The sequence below is a fragment of the Corticium candelabrum genome, chromosome 5 (assembly GCF_963422355.1).
Source record: "Corticium candelabrum chromosome 5, ooCorCand1.1, whole genome shotgun sequence".
Classification (NCBI taxonomy): domain Eukaryota; kingdom Metazoa; phylum Porifera; class Homoscleromorpha; order Homosclerophorida; family Plakinidae; genus Corticium; species Corticium candelabrum.
Window position 1 is genome coordinate 7,484,052 of NC_085089.1, and position 12,055 is coordinate 7,496,106.

Below are 12,055 nucleotides of genomic sequence, written 5' to 3' on the forward strand. Positions count from 1 at the left end.
TTCAGAAGTACGATCACCACGATATGCATACACAACTTCTCCTTCGTGATAAGCAACTGTCAATTGAACATTACCAGCAACATTATCCTTGTTACCCACATTACACCAACCATCAGACAGATCAGTACATGGACGATCCACTGAACTGAAAGTACGCATGTCATCAGTTGGATTTCCAACTTGAAAATATGAGTGTTTCCACACAAGTGCACACCCACTAGAGATCACAGAATAATCACAATAAACCTACACAAATATTTCTTAGTCAGTAAATAACAAAGTGTGATAACTACCAACATGGATACCTTTACAGGTGGAAGAGAATTGACTCTCTGCACAAACTGAATAGAGTTGATCTTATGTTCAACAGCAGAACAAGATTCATATGATTTCCATGATCTAATAGAAACAATGATTTAATATTTACTGAGTGAATTCAACACAACCAGCTTACATACCTAAGCTCAACCCACTGCTCAGAATCACAAAATATAGCAGCGATTTATTAGTATTGTGGTAGAACAGATAACCTGATTTGCTCATGTTGCATGTACCAGCTTCATCACCATATGAAACTCAAGAAACCTAATGAGTGCAACACAACTTGTGATACAGATAGTTAAATTTGTCTTTTTGTTTAAATTAAAACAAAATAAAACATTAAATTTAAATTTATCAATTGTATGGCATAGTTTGTATTATGTCTATTATCTTTATTAAAACATTATATTATCACTATCAGTGCTGGCCTTACTGCAATTCAATTGTGTTAAAATAAAATTATCTTATATTTCTATATTTGCTGCCCACAGTCCCAAACACCACTTGGCATTTGTCACGACAAAGTATAGTGATATAGTATCTATCAACTCACAACATGTTTACTGCACACATTCTCACTGCTATACATCTAATAGACATTCACTAGCCTCAACACTACAAAACAGAATCACAATAAAGTGTAATCTATTTGGTAGTTTCTGTTATCATTGAAGGCTTTGCACATGCAAGTTTCATATGACCTACAATTCTGGTAATTAGACATACATTAGACAACAGATTGTACTAGACAGTTCATACACATTTGCTTTATACAAACAAAACATACCTTCAGTTCATTGTATAATTTTGTCACCAAACGTTCAAGTTTCTTTATTTCAGAAAGTGGAGTTAATCCAGGAATGCCTTGCAAACCTTGTGAACCTTTCTAAAACACAAACAAATATGGTAATAAGTATTTCTATTGGATTGGATATTACTTGCAATCTTGCCATTTCAAGAAACAAGACTTTCTCTCAAGTAAAACTATCCATCCACATTCACTCATCCACAAATCTCCCTTTTCAGTTCCAAACAACAGCAATACAAATATTAATGAATAGAGAAGCACATTACAGTGCTAAACCCTCGACTGGTGTATGTAATCACATATCTCGTCACGTGATAATGTTTTGTATACTGAGGTTTTAGCCCAACCCAGTCATCTCAGGTTCCAATGCATTCGTTTACCTAAACAAAAGTGCAAAGCGTCTCCACACTTGCCTACTTACAGATCAGTCACTTCGTCCCACAAACAGACGCACTGTCATGGACAAAGCACGTTCCCCTTTGCAAATTTTTATAGAGCGCCAAATTTCTGTTGAAAACAACACTATAGTAATTTTTGCAGCAAAACCGCGGCCGCTCAGACACACACACCAAAAATTCAAGCTGCAGAATAACTATGAAGAAAGACTGTGGAACAAGCAAAATGTTACAAGTCAGGTACAGCTATACGTAACGCATAGCACCTGAATCCAGTACATTCGCTCTCTAGTTGCCTGGCTGTTGGTGGGAAAACATGCATGTACAAATGTAGACTATAGACGTTGTTTCTATGTGCTAAACTCTTATGTAAAGTAAAGGACTAAACACCATGTACAAGATGGTTGTCTGATTGCCGAATTCTTGGTACCATCTGCCAAACAAAGAGAGGTGGATGCTTATGATGACACCATTTCTCGTCTATTGGTCGAAATAGCTCCATTTGCAACAGTGCTAATCAAGTATAAATACGGTCGTACGTCAGACGACTTCTATACCATTAGCACAGATATCCGGGCCTCTGGTAATAAACAGTAAACTAAACTTACCTCTCCTTTGGATCCAGGAAATCCTCTAACTCCTTGTAAACCTCTTGGACCCACTGGACCTTCAATACCTTCATCTCCTCTCTGCAAATAAAATTTATTACTTTATCAATAAACAAATAACAATGTTATGAACATATTGTCTTCTTACCCGACCAACTTCTCCTTTTACTCCATTTTCACCTTTTGGTCCTACGTCACCTCGTTCTCCTTTCAATCCAACAAAACCTCGCAATCCAATGTTGCCTTTTTCTCCTTTTGGTCCAGCCTTGCCTCTCACTCCAGGTACACCCTAACACAAAACATTTGAATTGAGTTTGTATAAATGCAGTATAACTAAAATTATTGAATTGCCATCTCACCTTCTCACCAGACAGACCAATTGACCCTTTCTGACCTGCTGGGCCAACACGACCAGGAAGACCTTGTGGGCCAACCGGACCCTACAATACATTATATCTTTCACATCACAAACATCCCTTCTACAGTCAAATGACAGAATGTGTACTTTACAACTTCCATTTAACAATCTAGACTCACTGGATCTCCCGTCTTTCCAAATGCTCCTGGTAAACCTTGTAAGCCTGACAAGCCTTGTGTTCCTGCTACCCCAGGCATGCCTCTCTGACCCACAGGACCAGGAAGACCTCGAGGACCAGTAAGAACAGCTGCATCACAAGAGACTGCTGATGATTTCTAAATTTGCAACAACAAAAACAAACTAGAAAATTGTTCACTACGTCACATGACTATATAGTCTTCTGGTCAACAAAACACATGCTAGGACGCTCTGTTCATACTTCAGAACAACTGATCATTTGAAGCCATAAAAACAACTGGATAATTGTCAAAACAAAATGTACTGCCATCTTGTGGAAGGAAAGCAAACAACTAGAATGAACAGCAGCCTATAGCTACTTTACTATATAGTCACACTAAACACGATACACACAACTTACAGTACAATCCCGTTTTTAACAGTATGACCATAAAACCTTGAGAATACGACAAATATGATAAACTAATCAAATGTAATCAACTGTCATGAGGTCACACTAGCCAAGTAATTAATACACATATTATGTTATAATCATATGTTGCTACATTATTACGCGACTTGTGGTGTATGTACTAAAATGGTCATGTTATAGATATGGTAATCTGTACTTCCACATTACCGTCTCCTTGTCTGTAAACATGACCTAATGTGCACGTGATTGCAGCATATAAGCCAATGTAACAAACGAACTAAGAACAAGTAGATTGTTTGTTCTCTCCAATAGATTATGAAACATCCAATGTAGTCAGCTCCTCCCTTTCCTCCCCCATAAATAGCAAAAGAAGGCATTGTGCTAATCAAGACTAATTTAAATAAGGTTTACATAAAACTTTGTTTGACAACTATACAGCACTTGCTTTCTAATTTTGATTGAATTGCAAGCACATTTGAGCAAGTGTTGAGCACATAAATCCAACCAAATGTAGTTGATGTTGCCTGAGGGTGCCCAATTAAGGTGCACATGATATGTAAACACTAACACTACCCACTCTCTGCTACCTTAGCTCAGTTGTAAAGTCGTATAGAATGCCACTACATGTAAACCTTATATTGGGTATAAAAACAAACAAACATAATTAAATATTAAACATTTTAATTTGAATAAAAAATTTATGCCCACCAAATAAAGGATATTTCTTTACATGCTTTGTATCACCATTGCTCAGTACGTTTACACATAAAATGTTTGATAATTATTTCAGTACATATGTACAGCAAAGTTACCCTTTAATACAATGTAAATAGTGCTAATGTTTAACTGTTTACTACACTCACATTCTAATTATTCTGGCTGTTTCATTTCTACCAAATGAAGCGGATTACTATGTCTTCATGTGTATCCAGAGTAAAAATGTTGTACAGCCACGTAGCCAGCATGTCATTTTTGGGATCAAAGTACAGATAATGTCTATTTTAGAATGTTACTGTTGCTGACACCCATATGCATCATCATACACACACACACACACACACACACACACACACACACACACACACACACACACACACACACACACACACACACACACACACACACACACACACACACACGCACACACGCACACGCACACGCACACGCACACGCACACGCACGCACACGCACGCGCACGCACACGCACACGCACGCACACACGCGCGCGCGCTTCATTAACTAATTAATTAAGAAGTCTGTTCTTGATTTGATCAAATTAAGAACAGTAGGTATACATAAATAATTTTTAGCTTGTAGACCTACGTACCACACTGCTCTACTTCAGCGTAAGCAGTAGCTTGCACAAACGACAAACGCAACCAGCAGAACAAACACTTGATTCCCGGAAAGACTAGCAACCACAGAAAGACCCGGATCACCAAATTGCCTCTGATACAAATTCACTCATTAGTCTATTTGCCGTGAGACAACACATACTGGTCAACAAGCGTGTCACGTGACATAAGAAGACCCTGACGATTTGACACTGACACTAACAAGTAACTGCCGCTATCTTCTCTGTGTGCGTCGAATAGGCCGCATGGTAGCATTGCCTTACGTTTGTTAAGCGCATGCGTATACACATGCTCTGTGTATATAAAATACCTAAACTTTATTAAAATAAAACTTTATTAATTAAGTTACCAGTAACTTTAAATGGATTATAAAAGAGCAAAATTGGAAAAAGGTGATTGTCTTGTGTACACCTACAAACTTCTAGGGAAAGAAGCAGTCGCCAGTTGGTCAAAGTTTGGTTGCAATCTTAGAAAACTTAGATGCCTAACAAAGTTTAATTTGTCCTCACTGTATACTTGCCTAAATAAAATAACTAATAACTATCAAAATATTCTATTACAATCTAAGCTACAACGCAATACAAAACAATTTGTTTTGTATTTTTCACGTAATAAACTTTTATGGTTGGAAAGCAGAGCCACAACAAAAGCCAATGATGCTGTGAAGTCCTGACAAGAAAGACCAAGGTTTACAATACTAGATGTTACATTTCATACAATGCAAACAAGATCAACATGCAACTACCCCATGCAGTGCTGTGGGCAAAGTCAACAAAGAAATATAGCAACTGTCATTTGCACATGATGTGTTTTGGATGAGATAGATGAAGGTAAATGACAATTCGCCCAACGGCAGTCTCCCATACTCTTGTATCGATCTGTATCACAGTTACCAGTGTATACACCTGGCCTCAATTTGTCAAATGTCAATCCTGGTATTGCAGATGAATGAATACTTGGCTCTGGAGGTATCCCATTTCCATTTGTGCAATGATCTGTAATTTTGACTGGATTGTTGAGTATTGATCCACGCCATGACTTTCCCACTTCAGAATTACGATCACCACGATATGCATACACAACTTCTCCTTCGTGATAAGCAACTGTCAATTGAACATTACCAGGAACATTATCCTTGTTACCCACATTACACCAACCATCAGACAGATCAGTACATGGACGATCCACTGAACTGAAAGTACGCATGTCATCAGTTGGATTTCCAACTTGAAAATATGAGTGTTTCCACACAAGTGCACACCCACTAGAGATCACAGAATAATCACAATAAACCTACACAAATATTTCTTAGTCATCAAATAACAAAGTGTGATAACTACAAACATGGATACCTTTACAGGTGGGAGAGAATTGACTCTCAGCACTAACTGAATAGAGTTGATCTTATGTTCAACAGCAGAACAAGATTTATAATATCCATTCCATGATCTAAAAAATATGGTTTAATGTTTAATTAATGGGTAAATTCAACACAACCAGCTTACATACCTAAGCTTAACCCACTGCTCAGAATCACAAAACAGCACAGATTTATTAGTATTGTGGTAGAACATATCACCTGATGTGCTCATGTTGCATGTACCAGCTTCATCACCATATGAAACTCGAGAAACCTAATGAGTGCAACACAACTTGTGATACAGATAGTTAAATTTGTCTTTTTGTTTAAATTTATCAATTGTATGGCATAGTTTGTATTATGTCTATTATCTTTATTAAAACATTATATTATCACTATCAGTGCTGGCCTTACTGCAATTCAATTGTGTTAAAATAAAATTATCTTATATTTCTATATTTGCTGCCCACATTCCCAACACCACTTGGCTTTGTCATAAGAAAGTATAGTGATATAGTATCTATCAACTCACAACATGTTTACTGCACACATTCTCACTGCTATACATCTAATAGACATTCACTAGCCTCAACACTACAAAACAGAATCACAATAAAGTGTAATCTATTTGGTAGTTTCTGTTATCATTGAAGGCTTTGCACATGCAAGTTTCATATGACCTACAATTCTGGTAATTAGACATACATTAGACAACAGATTGTACTAGACAGTTCATAAACGTTTGCTTTATACAAAAAAAACATACCTTCAGTTCATTGTATAATATTGCCACCAAACGTTCAAGTTTCTTTATTTCAGAAAGTGGAGTTAATCCAGGAATGCCTTGCAAACCTTGTGAACCTTTCTAAAACACAAACAAATACTAAAATAAATATTTCTATTGGATATTACTTGCAACTTCGTCATTTCAAGAAACAAGACTTTCTCTCAAGTAAAACTATCCATCCACCTTCACTCGTCCACAAATCTCCCCTTTCAGTTCCAAACAACAGCAATACAAACATTAATGAATAGAGAAGCACATTACAGTGCCAAACTCTCGGCCGGTGTATGTAATCACATATCTCGCCATGTGATAATGCTTTGCATACTGAGGTTTTAGCCCAACCCAGTCGCCTCAGTTAAGGTTTCCAATGCATCTGTTTAGCTAAGCAAAGGTGCAAAGCGTCTCCACACTTGCGTACTTACAAGTCAGTCGCTTCGTCCCACAAACAGACGCTCTGTCATGGACAATGCAAGTCCCCTTCGCAAATTCCCGTGGAGCGCCAAATTTCTGTTGAAGACGACACTATAGTGATTTTGCAACAAAACTGTGGCCGCTCAGCCACGCACACCGAAATTCAAGCTGTCAGACTGCAGAACCCACCATGGAGAACCACTGTGGAACAAGCAAAATGTTACAAGTCAAGTACAGCTACACGTACCGTATGGCACCTGAATCCAGTACATTTGCTCTCTAGACGCCTGGTTGTTGGTGGGAAAACATGCACGTGCAAATGTAGACTATAAACGTTGTTTCTATGTGCTAAACTCTTATGTAAAGTAAAGAACTAAACGCCATGTACAGGATGGCCGCCGGATGGCCGAATTCTCGTTACCATCTACCAAACAAAGAGAGGTGGAGGTTTATGATGACACCACTTCTCGTCTATTGGTCGGAATAGCTTCATTTGCATCTACGCTGATCGAGTATAATACGGTCGTACGTCAGACGACTTCTATGCCATTAGCCCAGATATCCGGGCCTCTGGTAATAAACAGTAAACTAAACTTACCTCTCCTTTGGATCCAGCAAATCCTCTAACTCCTTGTATACCTCTTGGACCCACTGGACCTTGAATACCTTGATCTCCTCTCTGCAAATAAAATTTATTACTCCATATTGATATAAACCGATTGCAAAACTAAACCGTTCGCAAATGGTCTAAACCGTTTGTGAATTCGCATTTGGTTAGACCGTTTCCGAATCGCTTAGACCATATAATGCAGACCGTTCTCAAATGGTTTAGACCATTCGCGAATGGTTTAGGAAGGTAAACCGTTTGCGAATGGTTTAAGCCATTTGCGAATATTTCAGATATTGGGAACCCAAATGATTTTGGCTGTCGTAAATGGTTTTCCATTCATTTGCTTTACAAAAATTTCTTGTAAGTTTGCTTGTTTATTATTATAGAAACAGTTTTCGCACCTGCTTAATTCTCAAAGATTTAGACTTTTGCCAAGTGCACCATACTTGGATCGATCCATGCCTGGGAGTTGTCTCTTGTATGGAGGACAAGTTCGTAATCTCCTTCTAGCAATTACCATCTCAAATGTCACACCTATAGTTTGGTCAACTGTTGTCACCTTGATTGCTCTACTTTGGACCTATGTAAATTTGGAGAAGGTTGCTTTTAGTTTGTTTAGATATAGTGCGTTGCAAAGTAGTCAACTTGATCAGACGATTGGGCAAAGATTTCATGGTATATATAAAGAAAATATTCTGCATTCAATTGCTAGTTTATAGCGCTACACTGTACCTGACGCATGCAGACGCTTTATATAGACATGGGCAATTTGTGCAGAAAATGATAGTCAAATGTAGGTTAAGGTAGTTGCATTTCCTATATAGCCAGATATAGTGCGTTATAAAGTAGTCAAATTGATCAGACGATTGTGCAAAGATTGCATGGTATATGTAAAGGAAATATTCTGCATTCAATTGCATTTTCTACAGACTGTAGGATTTTGATTTCCACAAATTTACAATGCAGTGTGAGATCTAGTGGCTATCTAGCTAGATGACTTGGTTTTGTAAAGCTATCATAAACCTTCTGATTCTGTCTTCAGCGTGTTGGACAACAGTCATTTGATCAGTCAGTGTCAATCATGTTGTCATAGGCTCTGGAGACAATTGTTACATAATACTGAGAATGTAGACTCTTCTTCATTTGTTCCTCCATCAGCAATCGTTGATAATTATTGAGTTATATGATACTTGACAAACTTTGGCATCAGTGGCATCTTCAACAAATTTTTTCTAATTTTTTTAACTGATGCTACTTTAACATTCAAAGTTTAACAATATTAGCTATCGTTGTGTATTAAAACTGTAGGGGTGCTAACCAAATTAGCAAATGGTCTAGACCATTCGTGAATTGGTCTATATCCTCGATCGGGTTATCTAGTGTTTGCATATGGTCTAACCGATTTGGAAACGGTCTAACCAAATGCGAATTCGTAAACGGTTTAAACCATTTGCAAACGGTTTAGTTTCGCAATCGGTTTATATCACCAGTAAACTAAACTTACCTCTCCTTTGTATCCAGGATATCCTCTAACTCCTTGTAAACCTCTTGAACCCACTGGACCTTGAATACCTTGATCTCCTTTCTGCAAATAAAATTTATTACTCAATATCAATAAACAAATATAATCAACATCGTGTCTTCTTACATGACCAACTTCTCCTTTTACTCCATTTTCACCTTTTTGTCCTACGTCACCTCGTTCTCCTTTCAATCCAACAGAACCTTGCAACCCAATGTTGCCTTTTTCTCCTTTCGGTCCAGCCTTGCCTCTCACTCCAGGTACACCCTAACACACAAACATCTAAATTGACTTTGTCTAAATGCAGTATAACCAAAGAATTATTAAATTATCATCTCACCTTCTCACCTTGCAATCCAATTGACCCCTTCTGACCTGCTGGGCCAACACGACCAGGAAGACCTTGTACACCGACAGGACCCAACAATACATTTTACATTAGATCAAATCTGTCAACACCACAAACAACCATCTGCTGCTCTACATTGAAACAACAGAGTCTACTTTACAGACTTTATGTAACTCATATAAACTCACTGGATCTCCCGTCTTTCCAAATGCTCCTGGTAAACCTTGGAAGCCTGACAAGCCTTGTGTTCCTGGTACCCCAGGCATGCCTCTCTGACCCACAGGACCAGGAAGACCTCGAGGACCAGTAACAACAGCTGGATCACAAGAGACTGCTGATGATTTCTAAAATATACAACAAAAACACTTAGCAGCAATTACTCTTGTGTTTGACTGCACTTTTCAATCAAACTATTTGCTAGAGAAGTTTGGATGCTACCTCAACACAAAAGATCACTTGAAGCCATGAAAATAACAGCACAATTTCCACAACAAAATGTGCTGCCATCTCGTAGAGAACAAAGAGCTGCAATGCGCAGTAACCTGTTGTTACTTCAATACAATAGACTGACACCCACACCCAGTGAGAACGAGATTACACAGAAAAGTCGAGGAAGTTCACAGTCTCAATTAGTAATCGACAAATCACAATGCAAGATGAGCATCAACTGAATTACCAGAACAGCTTCCATCCACGTGAAACACACATGTACCTTCACATGCTCCACACATGACATCATTGCTAGTACGTAATACAATAGTATGCATTACACAGTTAATCATTCTGCAAATTTTGTGGACCCTGGCACTGGAGTACACACTCAACATATCGAATCCTATTGGAATCGAGTTAACTGTCCTGTGAGCTGCCACCAGTGGGAGTGTGTTAATACGATTGTAGGCTCTCCATTCGTCAGAATGTACTGTTGTGCCAGGCAGTACGTGTTGTGATATGATTGGTAAAAGTGTCGTAGAATCTCTTCTTGGAACTATTTCCATGTAACACAGTGCTGGCCGCTGTGTTACATCAACAATTCCAAAACCCACACAGATTCGTCTATTTCAACAACATTGGACTGAACTGGACCAATGCCAAGTCTACTAACATTTTGTTGAAGATTCCACGAGCACAAATCTCTTAGGTACTGGTACATCTGGATGCCAGTGACTAGAGATACTTTACAAACATCCTTCATTTGAGACACGGGTGTCTCAAAACACCAGTGGTAGATTACAAGTAACCAAGTTGTCAAAGGAACATTTGATTGTCGAAAAAATGAATCACGTCAAACTGAACTGAACTATAATATATATATATATATATATATATATATATATATATATATATATATATATATATAATGCAGAATTTCTGTTTATAATTTTATCGTTTCTAGGATACCACATCTTACAAACTTAAAAATTACCGTTGCATTCTGCAGTGTTTTTCAGGACATCTCCAAATATAACCGTCCTTGCATCTCTGAAATGATTTTATTGCCATGGCCACACCATGACAGTTAATTGTTGCATTGTTCTTGCCTTGACTTAAGTCCTAGACGCTGCATGAAATCGATGACATCACGGTGTGGATCGGGACCAAAGCAGACTTTATGCACTCTTACCTAAATATCAGCAGCCGCCATAATTTTCGCGCCAACAAGGCAGCTAACTAGCGTACGCAAGAACGGAAGTACTCTCTGCAAAATGAGCCGTAGCCACTCCTGTTCTGTTGGTTTAGGTAAGCAACATGCTTTTATTGTGCCACCTGCAACGTCAATGGTGGGACAAACCCTAAATCGTGACAGAAAATGAGTATACGGGTATTCTATATTAATAGAATCCACACGTGGCTGAGCACGCTTTGCACCGCGCGTTTTAGAGGAGTAGTGCGCATGATCCGACCTAGCCTCGAATTTCCTGACCAGAGAGCGCGCGAACTCTTTAGTCTGGACCAAGTCGATACTAAAATGATTTCGGAAGTATTTATCAAAAGCGATGGTAAATGGTGTCTAACAGAGTAGGATCGTTTACCTAGATCAACATATCATTTGTAAATGCCATGACATCTCACAAACAAAGAAGAGACGTCTGCCGTGTTTGCGGCGATATCTTGGTGGACGGCATGAAATCACGACTCTTTGATTCTTCGGCAGACCGCTAGCTAGTCTAACCGCTCGACTAGCGAGACTACCGCTCGACCAGTTGTCAAAGGTGATGGTCTAGCGACGCTGCTGTGCATGTCCTCTCACCGCAAGCTTGAAAATATGAAAGAACTGAAGCTGAAACTAAAACTAAGATGTGTGTGTGCACAGTCTGATCATTGTTCTGGCATGCAGAGTCTTGTCATTGTTCTGGCGTGCACTTAGCCGCCCACGAGGATTTCACACGCGCGCGCAATCAGGTGCTAGTGCACTTACCATAACCAATTATTGCTAAGCCAATCAGAATTTACAACCGAGATTCGGGTTGTAGAAGCTGATTGGCTAAGAAAGGCTATTTCCGAAATCATTTTAGTATCGACTTGGTCCAGACTAGAGTTCGCGCGCTTCGCGCGCTCTC

The 12,055-nt window shown here is 38.7% G+C and overlaps 3 protein-coding genes across 3 annotated transcripts in view; all 3 read right to left on the reverse strand.

Annotated features, from left to right (window-relative positions):
• Window positions 1–569, reverse strand: part of LOC134179674 (uncharacterized) — a 949-nt gene extending 380 nt beyond the window's left edge. The window contains exons 1-4 of the mRNA XM_062646609.1: window positions 555–569; window positions 459–472; window positions 306–399; window positions 1–246 (exon numbers count right to left, since the gene is read on the reverse strand). The exon at window positions 1–246 is cut by the window's left edge and continues 380 nt beyond it. Of these exons, the coding sequence (XP_062502593.1) occupies window positions 1–246; window positions 306–399; window positions 459–472; window positions 555–569 (369 nt within the window). The remainder of the gene's footprint in view (window positions 247–305; window positions 400–458; window positions 473–554) is intronic.
• Window positions 319–3,328, reverse strand: LOC134179675 (collagen alpha-1(X) chain-like). Its single transcript, XM_062646610.1, has 8 exons — window positions 3,308–3,328; window positions 2,670–2,825; window positions 2,492–2,572; window positions 2,281–2,421; window positions 2,133–2,213; window positions 1,109–1,207; window positions 459–585; window positions 319–399 (listed from the first exon to the last, which is right to left on the reverse strand). The coding sequence occupies exons 1-7, from the start codon at window positions 3,326–3,328 to the stop codon at window positions 577–579; spliced, it is 588 nt and encodes a 195-aa protein (XP_062502594.1). The 3' UTR covers window positions 319–399; window positions 459–576.
• Window positions 3,329–4,982: 1,654 nt separating this feature from the next.
• On the reverse strand, window positions 4,983–10,492 carry LOC134179676 (uncharacterized). Its single transcript, XM_062646611.1, has 11 exons — window positions 10,207–10,492; window positions 9,933–10,060; window positions 9,655–9,838; window positions 9,486–9,547; window positions 9,272–9,412; window positions 9,128–9,208; window positions 7,612–7,692; window positions 6,582–6,680; window positions 5,965–6,089; window positions 5,808–5,904; window positions 4,983–5,748 (listed from the first exon to the last, which is right to left on the reverse strand). The coding sequence occupies exons 1-11, from the start codon at window positions 10,490–10,492 to the stop codon at window positions 5,224–5,226; spliced, it is 1,809 nt and encodes a 602-aa protein (XP_062502595.1). The 3' UTR covers window positions 4,983–5,223.
• Window positions 10,493–12,055: the final 1,563 nt, after the last annotated feature.